At 37.8% G+C, this 17,788-nt stretch overlaps 1 protein-coding gene across 5 annotated transcripts in view; it reads left to right on the top strand.

Annotated features, from left to right (window-relative positions):
- Positions 1 to 17,522, top strand: part of ripor2 (RHO family interacting cell polarization regulator 2) — a 116,938-nt gene extending 99,416 nt beyond the window's left edge. For all 5 annotated transcript variants that reach the window (XM_041245134.1, XM_041245137.1, XM_041245135.1 and 2 more), the window contains exons 16-22: positions 491 to 626; positions 5,424 to 5,585; positions 6,330 to 6,500; positions 7,410 to 7,612; positions 8,598 to 8,681; positions 15,086 to 15,176; positions 15,596 to 17,522. In XM_041245134.1, coding sequence (XP_041101068.1) covers positions 491 to 626; positions 5,424 to 5,585; positions 6,330 to 6,500; positions 7,410 to 7,612; positions 8,598 to 8,681; positions 15,086 to 15,176; positions 15,596 to 15,696 — 948 coding nt within the window. In that variant the 3' untranslated portion in view covers positions 15,697 to 17,522. The remainder of the gene's footprint in view (positions 1 to 490; positions 627 to 5,423; positions 5,586 to 6,329; positions 6,501 to 7,409; positions 7,613 to 8,597; positions 8,682 to 15,085; positions 15,177 to 15,595) is intronic.
- Positions 17,523 to 17,788: the final 266 nt, after the last annotated feature.

Here is a 17,788-nt window from a genome sequence, read left to right as displayed (position 1 = left end):
CGTTTTTTCTTCACCATTTGGTATATTCTTCACCACAAATTATCTTGCTTAGTATGACACATCAATGTATAATTTCTGTCTGTGGTAAAATATTTGATTTCTAAACTGCTGTGTGCAATGCACTGAACGTGCAGGGGATAATTGCAGTTCAAGTACTGCCAAACTGTTCAATTAGGTGCTGTTAAAATATTTTCATTTTATTGTATTAACAGTGTAAAGGTGAAAAAAAAAAGAAAACACTATACCTTTACTCTGGAATAATTGGCATGCTGAATTCTTTATTATTTTTAATAAAGCCCTGCACTTTTAAAGAAAATCTGAATTACATTAAACTGAATGATTCCGAATAGATACATCCTGACATCTGACATACTTTTGCTGCTACAGTCGCTATGTTTCAGTTTCAGTAATCTACATTTGAATTTATTTGAAAGAAAATAGAAGTAGTTCCAGCAGTGTAATGATGTTTCTCCTTTATTCTGTTGAACAGCAACTCGTCTCTTTGGAGGGAAATGCTCTTGCTCAGAGGAGACTTCTGGAGAAACTCACAGGCCAGACCCTGGTGCTGGAGAACCTGGGGGAGATCAGTACAGACAGGCCTGGAGGCATTACCTCTGCAGCAGAAGGTTTGTACTTTTGTAAAATCTTAGGGACTGAGACAGGAGAAGGTCTATAGGATTCACCAGGTAAAAAAATCAAATATTTCGGTTCACATTATACTATACTTTTGGGTGTAGTTTTCTTATTATCACTTGATGGTTTCCAGTTTCTTTGTGTAAGATATACTTACAAACTGTATATTCTTTCATACATATATTGTATGGCATGCAATTTGTAATTTTATGGGGTCAATGCCTTATTTTCAGGTGTCTGCCCAAAAATGGTTGTGGGTTCCAAATACAAGATACAAATCTAAAAGTAATACAAAGTTGTTTTTGTTTTTGTTTTTTCTTATTCTTTAAAATCTACTTTCAAGTTGGAAACACAAGTGATCTTTAAGAACCCAAATTTTATAAAGAGAAATTCTGTGAAACAAAACATTAGAGAAATGGTAGTCTCTACTGAAATGACATCTTAAACAGTTTTTGAGAATTTAGAGGTATTTCTTTCCATTAAGAAAACAGTGGTTTCAAGTAGATTTCAGCTAGCTATTTCCACAGCTGGAGAGCAATATTTAAAGTGTATCCTGTAAACCATGGAAGGAAAAGGTAATACAGTGCTGTATGTTCTTACTGTATCATCTTGCAAATAGGTGTGCACACAGGTGGGACTCTTTAAGCATCCTTGTGAGGAGAGCTTGTATGAATTTACAAATTCCCCCTTAGATGATATCTTGTTTTTATGCACAAAAACTCCCATGTCTTGTTTAGAAAATTGTTGAAGAAAAATATAAATCTTTTAGATCCAGTTACAGCGATTTAATGTGTTTTTTATCAATGTAAATGCCACCACTTGTGTGTGTTTTAATGCAGATTTATAAGAGTCTTAGCCATGATGTCTTGCATCTACACTTATCGTCAGTTTTTGGGGATTCAGGGTTATGTGCCTTTATAATTATATGGTCGTTTTAATAAAGTGGAAATCTGAGTAAAAACATATTACCTGCATTAAAAAAAAAACATTATAACATTTTTTTAATTATTATTAATTACATGGGATTAACATGTTTAACCACTAGGTGGTATTAGTGGCTTCATATAAAGGTATCCGATAAAACTAACATTCTTTCACTTACAATTTAGTTTCTATATTGCATGATTGATTGTGACATACAGTATATGTTCTCTTGACATAGTTGTTTCTTGTTTAAATTAGCTATTTTATATCCTAAAAAACCTTCTTGGTAGATTATTTGTTGTGCTGTATTTTTTTATTTTATTTTTAAAGATAACATTACATTTTGGATTTGCTTTTGGTTTTACTTATGTATGTGCTTACCAATCGAATATATTGTCACTGCAATTTATAGCAGGTCAGTAATCTTTTGTGTATAATGATTTAATGTTGATTAAGTCCGGATTAAAGTGACTGCATTCATTTAACCTTATTGTAACCCTACTCTTAAGAGGGCGCATTTACTCAAATCCAAGCATGGTGTCTTGGCCAGGTTTTACATGGTACTGGTAATAAACTTAATGTTTGTCAAGACATCACATTGCGCTAATAGATAAGAGGAGTTAGCTGGTGTTAATAGGTGCAGAGTTTACGGATTTACTGAAAACTTTGCATGGTCTGAATATAACCTGCACCATTGCCCTCGCTGACAATTCCAGAAGCTTCTGGTGAGCTGGTGACCAATACAAGTTGGTCATTTTTAAATGAAAATGAAAAGAAGTAAATCAGAAAACATTTCAATATGAATACAGCACTGCAGTACCTGTAAATGTTAAATGCCCCATTTCAAATAGGAGTCAGTTGTGCACTGTTTCTGTGACTGAACCATCCTCAGAAGGGACCGCACAGCATGCATTCCAATTTCCTGCACAAATTGTCTAAGGTGGTTTGTGTAAAGTGGCTGGTGATTGTGCACAGGTGTAGAGGTGATGCAGTGCAGGAGTAATAACAGACAATTGTAATCCGGTTTGGAAAGCTTTTTCTTTTTTTTTTACTCCGGGTCTGGTGACCAAAAAAAAAAGCCCCAGCAATACACAACAATGTGTACTGCGTGGAGCCAAATACAAAACGGGGTTACAGTCCCAAACAATAATCATTATCGGCCCCACAATACTAAAACACAGTCACCAGTCCGGGGTGTGTGTAATAGTGTTCGTGGTGATTGATAACAAGTCATTTTAGTAACTGTTGTGAAGTGCTGTTCCGGCTTGTGCTGGCCCAGAAGCAACAGCTCTGGAAACGTATTTAGCTGTCTGGTGGTTCAACAAACAAGACAATTACTAACAACACAGAAAAAAAAACAAACACTCACGAATATTCTTTTCATAAATGACAATTCACAGGCAGTAACTACTGCGGCTCTCACAGTCCTTCCAGGTCAATGAACAAAACCCAAGCGAAGGAAAAGATTAATGATTCTCCGGCCCTTTTATGCTATCATGCACGACCCCTTTGGTAAACGATTGCAGCTGCCTTTATGGCTTGCAGCTGCTGCCTCGTTTACCTTCCAGGTCAATACGTTCCTGCAACAGAGTCTCGCCTTCTTCCAGGCTGATCCACTTTCCAACCCTGGAAATGAACTGTCTGGCCAGCCCGTCCAAAGACTTTCCCCTTCACTACTTCGTGCCCTCTCAGCTCGGGAGGGAGATTTCCAACCAGAACTCATTATATTTCCATTACAGTGGTCCAACGTTTGCAACTTCTGGGCTAAGGTGAGAGGTGGCGGTGCTTGTCATCGTCAAAATCTCCCTCTGCTGTTTCAACTTTGACATGTTTGCTGTCATTTATAACCTCCAAAAGCTCAGCGTCGGTACATTCACCAGCAATTTCAACGTCTTTGTCCACGTCAACAAATTCCTCAATTTCTTCAGACGTCATGTTTTCAGGAACTGGAACATCTACAAGTGAATTATCCTCATCAGACACATCTGCTGCCTCGTCCATGCAGAAGCCGCCCTTGCACAAAGCAGTCTGTGAGCTGACTGCATTCCAAGATTCGTTTGCCAGGTGTAATGCGCTTGGAAACATCCTTGGCTTTCTTCTCAGGATCTGCATCAAATGCAGTGATGATGTGATGGTTGAGCCGGCTCTTGTAATGCGCCTTACAGTTTTTGATCACCCCCGTGTCCATCAGCTGCATTATGCTGGTGGTGTTGGGTGGCAGAAACTAGAGGTCAATTTTTATTAAACATAGGAGTGCGCCAAGATGTTGTCAACCACAATTCATATACGGCGATCCCTTGTGCGAAGAGAGTTGTGCCACTTGTGCAATCACTGCTGAAATAACTGGCCAGTCATCCATGCCTTCTTCAGAGCCTGTCATAAGTAATCACTCAATTTAAAAAAAAAATATTCAAACCCAGAATCAAATTTTTTTAAATGGAAAAGCTGTTAAAGAATTGTATGAAGATTAATTTTCTGAACCGGACAAAGTACCAGTAATTTAATTTTTTTTTAAAGAAAAACGGCACAGTGAAATAATGGAACCAAAACTGAATCAACTTGAACTTTACCAAAACGAGTAAAAAAAAAAACACAATAAAGCTTCTAATTGTGCTGTGACAATCCTACAAAACTGGCTCCAAGAAAAAGGTAATACTCTGTAAGGACGAGTTGAACAGTCTCCTCAGAGAATTTTTTGATGCCGGTTCCTTGAGGAATAAACATGTATATCAAGCTTTAAGTTTGTAAACTGGTATTAATCGCTTTTCTAATGAAAAGGGAATTTAGTGCATCATAGAACTTAACAATGCTAACAGCATATTATTAGCAGTAATTTAAAAAAACTACAAGAAAAGGCTCCCGAGTGGCGCATCCAGCAAAAGCGCTCCACGTGGATGTGCCCGATAGCCTGGGGGTCGCAGGTTCGAGTCCAGGCCATGTCACAGCCGACTGTGACAGGGAGTTCCTAGGGGGTGGCACACAATTGGCCTAGCGCTGCCTGGGTAGGGAGGGCTTAGGTCGGCAGGGGAATCCATGGCTCACCGTGCATCGGCGACCCCTGTGGCCGATAGGGCGCCTGTGGTTCTGCAGTGGAGCCTCCAGATCTGTGTTGTCCTCCGGCACTATAGATCTGGTGGCCTCGCTGTGGATCCGCCGTGCGAAAAATGATGGATTGGCAGGAGCATGTTTCGGAGGGCGCGTGCGTCAGCCTCCGTTAGGGGGGTGGGTAGCGAGAGGTGAGCCGAGGATACAGATAATAATAATTGGGCACACTAAATTGAGGAGAAAAATTGGAGATGACTAAATTTAAAAAAAAAAAAAACTACAAGATAAAAAACAACACACTGTCCTACACCACCAGAGCTGTATCATGTCAACCCATCCCATTGTGCCTTAATGCGTCATTATATCCCTCTAGCTCAGCCAATCAGAGTGCAGGTAATATAAGCATTGGTAAAGCATGGTAAAAAATATAATGTTAGTATGGTACATCCCAAGACATGTTCTTTTTATATAAATTACTTCAACTCGTAGGCAAACTCTTTTTTGGAAACCCTGTGGTTCCGATTAAAGATTATATGTTTTTGTAAATCTGCCTCCACCGCTGTTTCAGCTGCTAATATTTCATATACCATTTGAGATGTCGACTTTATATTTTTATTAATTCCTTGGGCAAAATGTAACTGAAGCCTTCCCTTTGACTTAACTTGGCTTTAAGGTATTGGCTTCTTACTCTGTGCACAACTGTATTCTATAATTCTCTAAGTAATAGAACAGTGTTGAATTTCTGTGAGTTGTAGTTTTTGTGGTAATACCTGTTCCCTTTATGGAAGGGCCATGTCTTACGATTTTCTGTGTGTTCTCAGCAATCCCAGCCCTTGATGAGAAAAAGCTGCTGCTGTCGTTCTGGGAGGAGTGCAGCGGGCCAGGCAGTGTGTTCCACGCCTCCGTCGACAGAGTCATGAAGCAGATGCACAACTGTTTTGCAGCAGCAGTTCAGGAAAAATATCCAGGCGGTGCTGCTTTAGGTATAAACCATTTATCATGCAAGTCATCTGCATTTGGCATCACAATTCATTTGCTTGTGTAGGAACACATTAGTAAGCATTGGTTACAATGGGTAAAATGTCATTGCTCTTATTATGATGGATCAGTGGCTTGTTTGTGCAAAAGAAAAAAACACAACAGCAGTGACATATAGAGAGGCCAGTGGCACGTTGGATTTTTTTTTTACCGGAATATGTAGATGTGTGCGCGTGGAGTGAGGGAGGGAGGGAAGGAGGGAGGGGGTCAAATGACACAGACAAGAGGAAGGGGGCAAGGTCCAAAAAGTTTGAGTACCACTGGTTTAAATAACTAAGTAAACTAGGAGGATGTAAATTCTGTACATACTGTATGTATTTAGTTTAACAAATTTAACCAGCAAAAATATTTTGAAAAGCAATTAATTTGGTAACGTAAAATTTTAATGTTTCCAGTGGATGTTGGAAACCTATACAATATGTTTTTTCTTTTTTTTTTTTTTTTTTTTTACAATGTTATGTATAATTTGATGCATTACTTTTCAAGATTAAAGCAATTTTCACACATCAGAGATTGATAACAGTTGAATAATTGTTCAGCTGGTATTTCTGCAACCCCAATCAGACTGACAGGCCTTTTAAAATAGCATTAAGAAATGGTGAATTGCTCCTAATTAATGGGCACCTAATTAGACACACTGTTTGCTTTGGTTACACTGTATTTATTATTCAACTCTATCCGTGTTTCAGCAATCAGATGTGTGGTGAATGAAATGATGGACAGAAGTGAACTGGTCTCCACCTCCTCCTCCAGCTGCAGTCTCTCGCCAGATGTAATAACTATCTTCCAGTTTCACAACTACATGACCACACATGGAGTGTCCAACATTGAGGACTACCTGATCCACACAGCCAATGAAGGTATGGGATTAGAACCCCGCCACTGGATTCAGCCATTCCAAATTGAAATACAGATGCCTTGAGAATCCTGCAGGGTTCCTGCAGTTTGAACCATATTGGATTAAGTGGTTAATGGTCAGTTTCATTGATATCGGTATAAAACACTCAGTGGTGGTATAAGTAGTAATACTAACATATTGTTTTAATCAATGACAAATGTTTAGACTGCAGTATACATTTTCTCAATGTCTTCAGTGAAATGTGTGTTATTTCATTTTATATGTTTCTTTCAATATTACTTTGTTAGTCAGGTTTATTCATAAAAGTGGGTCATCCTTTAGCTGCCTTTGAAGATCCTTTGGTGTAGATTGTCCTCCTGCTGAAGATTGGATGTGGATTTTATTTATATGTGGTTTTATTTATAACACTGGCGAGAGACATCAGTGTTAGTCTGCCCTCTTCTACTTCTGTGTACTCTTTTTAATGCAATTACTTATAAACAAGTGCATGGAATATAATACCCTTTGTGTGTGGGTCGAGGGTTTGGTGCTCTACCTATTGAAAGTGGTGAAGATCAGTTAGGTCAAACAGATATGGGAACGCAGACTATGAAAAAGTGTGCAGTGATACTTCAGACACAGCATTGCAAATAAACTTAAGAGGAGACTTTTAGGGTGCAGCTGTGGAAAGGCATTGCTTTGTTACTAGATTAATCCAGATGGTCCAGATTGTTTTTTTGAAAACCCACTTGTAGAAGACAGAAGCAACTAAGCAGTGTATCACACTTGTTACCCCGCTGTCTATCTTACCAGGACAGGCACTTACCTAATGTTTGTTAGAAACCTATCCAGTTGTAAATTAAAAAAAAAAAAAAAGTTTAAACGGCTTTAAAGAAATATTGATACAAAATACTCCTTGGCACTTTTTCAGTCTTGCTGGTGGAGATCCTGCACACTGCGCCACCCGAGACAGTGCTGAGGAAGCTGCAGGAGGTGGAGGCCCCAGCCCTGCAACCACGGCAAGAAACCCTCAGGGTTCTCGCCTCACTTCTCAACAGAAACAGCGCTGAAGTCAGTCAGACTGTGGCAGCCTTTCTTAAAGCAGCCGGGCAGGACAAACACTTTAGGGAAAAGGTGAGCTCCATCACTGTGGTGTGTAGAAGTTCAACGACAAAAACCAGACACACTCTGTTACTGTGGCTTCATCCTTGAGAGAGTACTGCATCCTTGATGTTACTGGGGAGGGGAAAGTGTCAGATTATTACAGGGCAAACCAGCTGCTTTGGCCTTGTTTTACAATATGGGCAAAATATTACAATGGATCCCTTTATGAAAAATGATGAAAGTATATCAAAGTATTGTAAAGCACAATGAAAGCATAACAAAATATGTGGTGAATTGACTATTGGTTATAAATTATAAACCCTAGGCTTCCAAAGACAAGCTGTAAGAGTGAACAATAAAGTGTTTACATTTACAGAGACAGATTGTAAATGTCAATACAAGGGGTGTGCCGATACTCATATTTTCCAAATGGTAAGTATTTGTTGGCAGGCATTAAACAAATTAAGAAACACCTTTATGTGTTGATTTCAAAACAAGAAAAGCTACCCTTCCCTCACCTTTACAACTGAGTACCAATCAATGGCAATTCACTTCACTGTGTTTTAAAAGCCGATTGGAAGCTAATTTTCCTCTCATCCAGGGTGCTGACATTTCTATTGATATACCAAGGCAGCAAACAGACAACAAAAATATTGTTGGAACCGATTCATCAAGTAAACATGAACTTAAGTTACTGCTGTATATACTTCCTTGTTAAGTTTAATCAGAGATACAGTAACACCTCACCTAGGACTGCAATCTCACAATGCATTGCGAATATGACACATTTTAGTTTGATCACGATCAGATTGTTATTGATTGAAACTTAATAATTGTGTAAACAAGGGAAACCATGGGAACACATTTTTGTGTTGAGTAATAACACAATTTATTCCATTTAATGATTACCTAACAACTTCACATTTCTTAAAGGTAATTACTTGGAAAATAAAAGTTTCGACACACCCCTAGTCAGTACAGTGCTGATACCTGTGTTTGTCTTTTTATGTTGCAGGCTGTTCTGTATTACACCGAAGCACTATCAGAGCCCAGTATGCAGCTGCAGATGTCTGCTTGTGTGGCACTTAGATGCCTTAAAGTGAGTTACAATTAGTTAAGTGGTCATTCAAGTTCGTTTACATTACCCAGCCATCACAATCAAAAGCAGAAGCTTTTTTTCTTTACAGAAAGCACCTATCAAACTGACATTTTCAATACAGTCTAATAAGTGGATACTTAAATATATAAAAATATGTATAAATAAATAAATACAAAACATGGTACTTTGAAATGGAGGTGGTCCTTGTCAGGTTGATATTGGTAGCCCCTCATTAATTCTCGCACTGCCCCTAAAAATGTGGTACATTCTGTGTTCCCTAAATTAGGACCCAGAGAGTTACTAATCCAAAAATTATAGGCTACACATTTCACCCAACCCACCCACAACATGCTAGGAGTAGGCAGTATTCATTTACCCAGATCATCAAATGGCTACACATGGAAATATACCCATGGTCGTCACATACATGCAAATACATCCAGGGTCATAGGGCCAGATATTGTGATGTTATGCAATTTTTATTCAACTCTGCTTGCATTGCAGGTGTCTTTCTTATATTCTTAAATCTGTGAAATTAAAAAGAGTTGCATGGAAAATGGCGGTATTGAAAGTCTGTGGAAATGAATGCATTTAAATTAATCTAAACAGGAAATTAATTGAAACTCAGACTACACCTAACTGAGGTGTATTTGCACACCAAGAATGAAATGTTCTTTTTCTAGATTTGTGACATCATCATACCATCATTTTACTGTAGTTTTTGGGAATGAGTCAGTTCAAGGGACAGACTGAAGAATCATCGTCTTACCGAGACAGATGATGATTTCCATTACATGAGAGTAGATGTTGAACTTCATGCTGATTTGAACTAGGCTCTCTCCAAGACATAGCTTTGCAGTAAACTAATGTGATCCATCTGCATCTCCATCCATTTGCGCTGTTTTTCATCTGATGATGTAGATATCCTTCTGTCTGGTGTTGATTGCTGAAGTGTAATGCTGGCTCCAGGGATCAGCTCATTTTGCCTCCCCAGCGCAATACACTCGCTTTGCAAATCTTGTGTTAAGATATGCACATCAAAACAAATAACCAAAAGGCCAATGAAGCTCTAAAAATGCCAACCAGGGAAAGGACACAGAGCTACATTGGTGCTTCCCCATGATTACCATGATGCTAGGAATTTCACAACAGCCTTCTCAGAATAATCTCAAACTAGGTTCATCTGTTTATACCGATTGAATTATAAATGCAATATTTCATTTATATCAATCAATGAACCCTTAGCTTACGGTCCTTAAAGAGTAATTAGTGGGGTTCTGAAAAATACAGAGCTGCACGTCCCACGTGTTGCTATAACTGTGTAAATAATGTACCTGTAATTTTTTTTTTCATTGTTAACATCCTGACAACTTTTTACACATAACTTTAAAGTCTGTTTTAAAGCTCTTTTCAAAATGGACGCTCTAGCTTACTGATATTGTAAGGATATTGCCCACATTGTCAATCAGGTAACACAGCAATAAAAATCCATGATGTGGTACAGAACAGAAAAGCCAGAACACTTGTTCCTATGTTTTTTTTTTTTTTTTTAATCTCTTCCTGCAGTGAATTAGAGGACAGATCTCAAACCCCAGTGTGGTTTTGTGTTCAAAAGTTCGATGGTTCGTTTGATAGCCAGGAATTCAAAGGTAGTTCTAAACCTTTGAAGGATCGTCAGGCAGCATTCACACACTATGTTTTTTTCTTTTTTTGTTTTTCTGTTAACATAAACCGTTTGACAATCTGTGAATACTATAAATCACCAGTGGTGCTAACATATTAAGTCAGTAAGTTAACATATGTGTGGTAGTACTTTGCTACCCAAAACTCTTAATTTGCTAATAGTTTTTTTAAAGCATTTTTCTGATACCTTAAATGAACGCTAAAAATGAACACGCAGTAGGTAGGTAATCATCAAAATTCTGACAACGAAAGAAAAAAAAAATAGGAGCAAATAGATAGAACACTGCCATGATCCAAGTAACGGTTTCCTTGTTTTATGATCAGTACTGTCTTGGCTTTTACAAATTGTATTAAGCAAAAGATAGTGCCAAACGACTGGAGCAATGCATCAGTGATATTGTTACATTAGAAAGGAGATAAAGAAGACATCAAGAACTACAGAGTATTAGCTTACTTCCTATAATCTACAACATTTTTACCAAGACTCTCACCAACAGACTTCAAGATAAATTTGACAAGGCACAAAGACATGAGCAAGCAGGATTCAGGAGTGTATTTAGCACAATGGATCATCTTCAAATTGTTCTGCAAGTGATTCAGACCAGCAATGAGTATGAACTACCACTTTGCTTGGGATTCATCGACTGTGAAAAATCCTTTGACTCTGTTTACACAAGCTCTGTATTAGTCTCTCTGAAAAAACAAGGAATTGAGAAAACGTATAGAGACTTGATCAGCACCATAAACAAGAATGCAACATCGCCTACGATTTGCTGATGACATCCTCATATCTACAACATGCCCAAAAGAATTACAAACAAGTAAACAAGAACTACACGAGGCTATCATTAAAGCAGGTTTGAAAATCAACCTGAAGAAGACTCAAGTCATGTTCAATAAATATACCACTCCACAGGCAATTGAAGTCAATGAGATCAAGCTTGAAAAAGTCAATAACTATGTATACTTAGGACAGTTAGTTTTGGCAATGAAGAACCAAATGTGCGAAATCAACAGAAGAGCAAAAATAGGCTGAAGTGCCTTTGGAAGACTAAGCATGGTTCTGAAAGGGAAACTACCCTTATGCCTCAAGGAGGAAAGTCTTCGACCAATGAGTGCTGCCAGTGCTAACTTGCGTATTAGAAACCCTTAATGCAAAAATGACTCAAAAATTACAAGGACTCAGCTGAGTATGGAAAGATGCATACTGGGAATAACAAGAAGAGAAAGGAAAAGGAAGGAATGGATAAGAGTGCAAAGAAAAGTATGCAATGTTATTATAAGAATGAAAAAAAACTGAAATGGCAGTGGACCAGACATGTAGCAAGAAGAACAGACCATCGCTGGACCAAGGAGATACTAGACTGGATCCCAAGAGATATAAAGTGACCAAGAAGACCTCCAGGAGGATGGCAAGATGAAATTAGGAAACACGCCGGAGCAACATGGATGAGGGACACAGCAAAGCTTTTGTGGAATAAACTTAGGTAAGCCTTCATCCAGCACACACACAGAGATAGATAGATAGATAGATAGATAGATAGATAGATAGATAGATAGATAGATAGATAGATAGACATTAGAAAAAAAGTAACATCTGTGCTCTGCAATGCTTAACCACAATTAGGTGCCGACAATGTAAGGCGATTGTATATTAAAACAAAAGAAAAAGGCTGAAGATTATACACACGCACACACAGCTGTAGTCAAAAGTTTACATACCCCAATGGAAATGTATAATTTCTTGCAAATTCTCGAAAACAAAGAATTTTAGGAAAAATCTTTTATAGCAAAAGTTTTGCTTTTGTGGATGAGAGTTATTTATTTCAACAATCTTTTTTGCAAAACTCCAAAAATGCTAATTCAAAAGTATTCATACCATGACAAGGAACATTTAATTAATTAGTTGAGGCACCTTTAGCAATAATAACTTTTTTTTTTTTTTTAAGTATTCATAACCTTTGATGCTATGATAGTATTGTCTACAAGGTGCTAGATATTTCAATATAATAATGCAGAACCTAATTCTAGACAAGTTTAGAAAATGCTGGATTGTAGGTGAACATTCTTAGAAAGTATAAAAGGGTTACGTATAGGATGATTGCTGTCATTACCAATAAGTCAATATGGGAAAAAGTAAAGAGCTATCTGAAGACCTTAGGCAGAATTTTTTTTATTGTCATGAAGCTGGAAAATGGGTACAAGAAGATTTCCAAACATTTAAGTATCTCACTTTCAATTATTGTTTCTATTATCATGAAGTACAAGACTCGTGGTACTGTGTGGCAGAGTGGTTTGTAGTGCACAGATGTAGCGGTGATGCAGTGCTTAGTAACAACATTCCAACAACAGTTCAATGGTGAAAACAAAGCTTTATTAATTGCTTTTAAATAACAACACTGACTAAACACAATGACGTGTACAGCCAGTCAAAACCATGGGGTTCAGTGCCAAAATAATAACACCTACACGATCACCAGTCCAACGGTGAGTGCTCTGGGTGCAAGTGGTGTTGTGAATACGATAGTGCTTAACAGTGGTGCAGACGTTCCAACACAAAAACTCTCCAAAGCACACATCAAAATCTACTTCAGAATGGTTAACAGAGAATAAAATCAAGGTTCTGGAATGGCCTAGTCAAAGTCCTGATCTAAATCCAACTGAGAATGATGAGCTGAAGAAGACTGTGCACAAGAGAAGTCCATGGATTTTGAATGAACCCAAACAATTTTGCATTGAAGAATGGTTAAAAATTCATGCCAAAAGCTTATTGACAAACATCCTAATCATTTAAAAGAGGTTATTATTGCTAAAGGTGCTAGAATAATATAATACTATAATAATAATAATCGTAGAGAATTGGTAAGATTAACATTTTAAGTTTTCAAAATTATTATTATTATTATTATTATTATTATTATTATTATTATTATTATTACTAGAATTACATGAAAGTGCTTTGCGACAGTCGCCCGTATTCTTAGATCATTTTATGAATAGCAATATGGACGACTTCCGTTAGTTTTAAACAAAATTTGTTTTACTACACCAGTCGACAACTACTTTTATGAATAGGGCCCTATGAGTAATGCAACATTACCTTGACGTCATGAATACTTTTAATAAATGCTGTACAAACTTAAATGCTAACTTATGGTTTATGCATTAAGTACAGCCTTACATTTGAACTAATGTTACTTTGAATTACTGTACAAAAATGTGATCTTACAACAAAAAGTTCCCTTTCCTTTATTTTCCACCTGAAAAAAAATCCAACAATGTATTTTCACAGCCATTTAGTTCTGCCTTCATAATATAAATTGTATTCTAGTCCATGAAGTTGCTAGTACTACTAGGCTGTTAGTTTCTTGTGCTGTCTCTTTCCAAGCTGCAGACACGCTCCCTACAAATTTAAAAGCAAACAAAAACACTGTACTGATACTTAACAATATAAAGCATCCAACTCTCTCTAAACACAGAATATTTTATTTAATATATAGATTAACCTTCCAAAAATTTGGTTGACAGATAGATACGTTAGGTTGAAGAGGACTGAGACAGTACAGAAAAATACTAAGGATCAAGAATCCAGCCGCTTATTCATCAGTCACAAACACTTTTTTTTTAGTTTTTGTTTTTTGTTTTTTTGGGGTTTTTTTGGGTTTTTTTTTTAATAATTGAAAACCTGGACTTGTTGGTCACATGTTTCTGTCAGTTTCCAGGCAGGCTACAATTAGCTGTCCAGGCATCTCTATGATCCATTCTCTAGTTACTGCATGCAGTATATTCATAATTGACCATTGAGACACCAGGAACCATGAAGTAGAAGCAGCTTGATAACGTGCAGCAAAATTGCTTTGCGTATTTACGCATTCATTTTAAATATCATATGGAATTCATACTTTTTCAATGCCTAAAACACCCAGTATGCAGCATATCTGGAGCGCTGGTTGAAAATTGTGTTGACAGTGTTTTTTTCTTCAGTCTTAGCTGTAGGGACATCACATAAGCCTTTAAATTGAAACACGCAATATTTGAACATTTGTTCACTTGAGGTTTTCTTCAAAGCACCAACTTGTCAATATGTTTGGCCTTTAGAGCTCTTCTTACATAAACTTACATTAACATACAGTCTTACATCACGTGGTGTAGTGAACACTCTTTCTGATGGCACACTGGTGCGTCTCTTCAAGTGACAGATTTGCAATCTGCATAATATCTTCTCAAGTGGGCGACAATTAGTCAAATTAAGTCAAACACATGCAACAAATTTGACCCCAAAATTGTGATTTACAGAAAACATATTTTTTGAATTTCACACAGTAGGTGGACTTGCATAATTATTCACAACTCATTCTGCAGAGTTGAAAAAATACTTAAATTTCACTTGCAGGCACAATTTCCTCTCAAGGCAGGGAGAAACAATTGCTGCAACTGCCCATGCGAAACTCGTAACTCTTTTGAACATCTGGCTGACATTTTTTTACCAATTGTAGTCAGAAAGCATATTAATATAGCCAGTGGCACTGAAAACGATTGAACAAAACTGTAACCCTTGTATATGATGGAAGCCATGCAATGCCAGGGGGTGCTACTGCACCCCCAGCACCCCTAGTTCCAGCACCCTTAAATATAGCTTTTATAAGGCATAGACCTAGAATTGATTTGAATAACCTGTGAAGTGTTTTGATGGATGACCAAGCTCCTTGTTTCTGTTTTAGGCCACTGAAAGTATTGACACATTGGTTTCATTGTGCAAGTCTGCCAATGAGGAACTAGGACACGTTGCTGCAGAAACTCTTCTGACCTTCGGTAAGTCTTGAAGTTGGGTAGAAAAAACTGACTTTTGATTCTTTCATTAAAATGAACAATATAGGGTTATACTAGGAATAACTTATGTCTCACGATATGTGGTGTAATTTACCTGGATTTTGAATTAGGTTTTATACAGGCATTGTCTAAGATGTAGCATTTCATTTAAAAATCTGTAGTGGTAGTGTTGGCATACTAGGAATAATCTGCTGATAATCATTTTCAACTAGCCTGTGGTGCAGAGCCACTCTAGTAAAATATTGGGTCCTATTTTCAAGCAAGTGAAAAGGCAAAGACAAATTTCAGCAAACACAGAATGTCTGTTGGCTGAAAGGAACTTAATGATTTGTATGTTCAAATACTGTATGATGTCCTTTCCATATGCAGCAACACAAAACATAATGAGTTCTTCCTTACAGGAGAAAATGGTCGACTGGCTTACGAGCAGCTGGATAAAGTTCCTCACGAGATGATTAGACTGGGCACGCGAAGAGGGAATGTCGTTACGACAGCTTTTTAAAGGGGAAGCAGTCCTGCCTGTCCTCAGTATTAACTATGGGGTACAACTATACTCTACCTAAGTGAGCCCCTGTGGTGTGGGGAAGAGGGTTTAAACTAGCTAGACAAGTGCTAGCTTTCAGTTCAGTTTCTATACTGAATTACAGCTTCTTAAATGGAGACTGTGCTGATTCTGTGTCCATTCACATCATAGCATTAACAAGCCATTTCTGTCTTTACAGAGCATTTTATTATTATTGATTTCAGTTGGTTAAATTCATAGATGTTTGTGCTTTGTAAGATTTCATCATGTTTGTGCTTTGTAAGATTTATGTACATCTTTTGTATTTTACTGTTCCCTTTCAAGTACAAAATGTAACCATTACTGAAGGGGTATTTATCTCCTAAAGACCAGAAACCTGAAAATTGTATATCAAAGCTGCTCAGTGAGCCTGTGACGTAGTGGTGGCCCCGCCCCTGAGGGCACAAAAGGACTGGGCTCACAGATCTCAGCACCATTTTTCCTTTCAAGACTGATATGATCGGAGAGCCTTGGACGTCAAGGGCACCTATTTCCACATCCCCATAAAACTAGCGAACAGGAAGTATCTGCGGTTCACCTTTCAGGGAACTACATACGAGTTCCGTGTCTCTAGCGCCACGTGCCTTCTCGAAGTGCATGGAAGCTAATTTGACTCAAGTCAGAGGACTCAACTATCTGGACAACTGGCTAATTGTGCCTAGTCTCCTGCTCAGACAGAAGCCCGCATGGAACTTGTCACCAGCCACCTTCAATGGTTGGGCCTTAAAGTAAATTATGTGATGAGCCAGCTCACACCTCTCCAGACACTCCTTCTCAGAGTGTTCTTGGTCTCCGGGTCCATGCTGATTACCAGCTAAAGCTCTTTGCCTCCCAGGAATCAACCCACTGTCCCCTCGGGTTTTCCATATTAAGAGGTAGGGAACGGTTGGGAATAGATGCCTTGGCACACCAGTGGCATCTCTGCTGTGTCTGAAGGAGATCAGGCAGGACTGGGCAAAGTTGCTCTTAGTAGCCCCATACTGGCCCAGAAAAACTTATGTTCAACCTTGTTGCAGCTCCTGAGTGGTCAGCCGCAGAGACTGCCCTTGGTGCACTTATCCATTCGATAATGGCTACGTTTCGTACTTGTTTATCATAACCCTGGTTCCCTGAAATAGAAATGTAACAATTAACCCAAGGTCACTGCACTCTTGTTTGTAGCAGACTTGAAGGAAAAATGACACTGAGATCTGTGAGCGCAGTCATTTTGTGCCCTTTACAGGCTCGCTGAGCAGCTTTGGCATACAATTTTCAGGTTTCGGGTCTTTAAGAGGTAAATACCCATTTATTAATGGTTACATTTCTATTTCAGGAAACCAGAATTATGATAATAACCTGATATTTTATTTTGTTTTTCATTCCTCTGCATACCATTTTATTTAAGGGTTTGAGTCGTGAATAACTACAATAGTGTATAGGCCCAGAAGGACAGTGTTAACGCAGTGTTGAATGCAAAGTGGACCTTTCAAGAACAGATGTGTTTCAGCTCAGGTGTAGATTAATTATTTGATAATATGTCATATGCAAAACATTTACATCACAAGTAAATTCCAGTGCATATATAGAAAGTGTTGAAATACATATTGTGTGACTGCAGTTAAAAGTGTCAGGGACCCAATGACAACAGAAAACTGACATAGTCACAGACAAACGTATTGGCACCCTTCTCTTATTATAGCTTAATTCAAGAAAACAGATTAAGGACAAGCATTTAGTAAACTTTAACCACTTGACAATAAAACAAAAAGCTAAATACACAATTTCTAGTAATTTAACATATGATCTTTATCAAAAAAACAAACCAAGTTATTTCATTTAAAGTATTTATTCATGATATATTGGCACCCCTGCTTTAGTATTTTGTCTTTCCTCCTTTTACTTTTATTAAGGCTTTTAGATATGTATGATAACCCTATGTAACACAATTTTAGTTCCTGGGTAGGAAATGGGTTACTTACTACCCAGGAACAATTATTATTATTATTTTTTTTTTTTGTTACACAGTGTAACCAGCATGTTACATCTTGTTGGT

Source organism: Polyodon spathula, chromosome 3, assembly GCF_017654505.1.
Source record: "Polyodon spathula isolate WHYD16114869_AA chromosome 3, ASM1765450v1, whole genome shotgun sequence".
Lineage (NCBI taxonomy): Eukaryota > Metazoa > Chordata > Actinopteri > Acipenseriformes > Polyodontidae > Polyodon > Polyodon spathula.
Note: the sequence above shows the minus strand (reverse complement) of the source record. Positions and strands in the feature narration are given on the sequence as shown.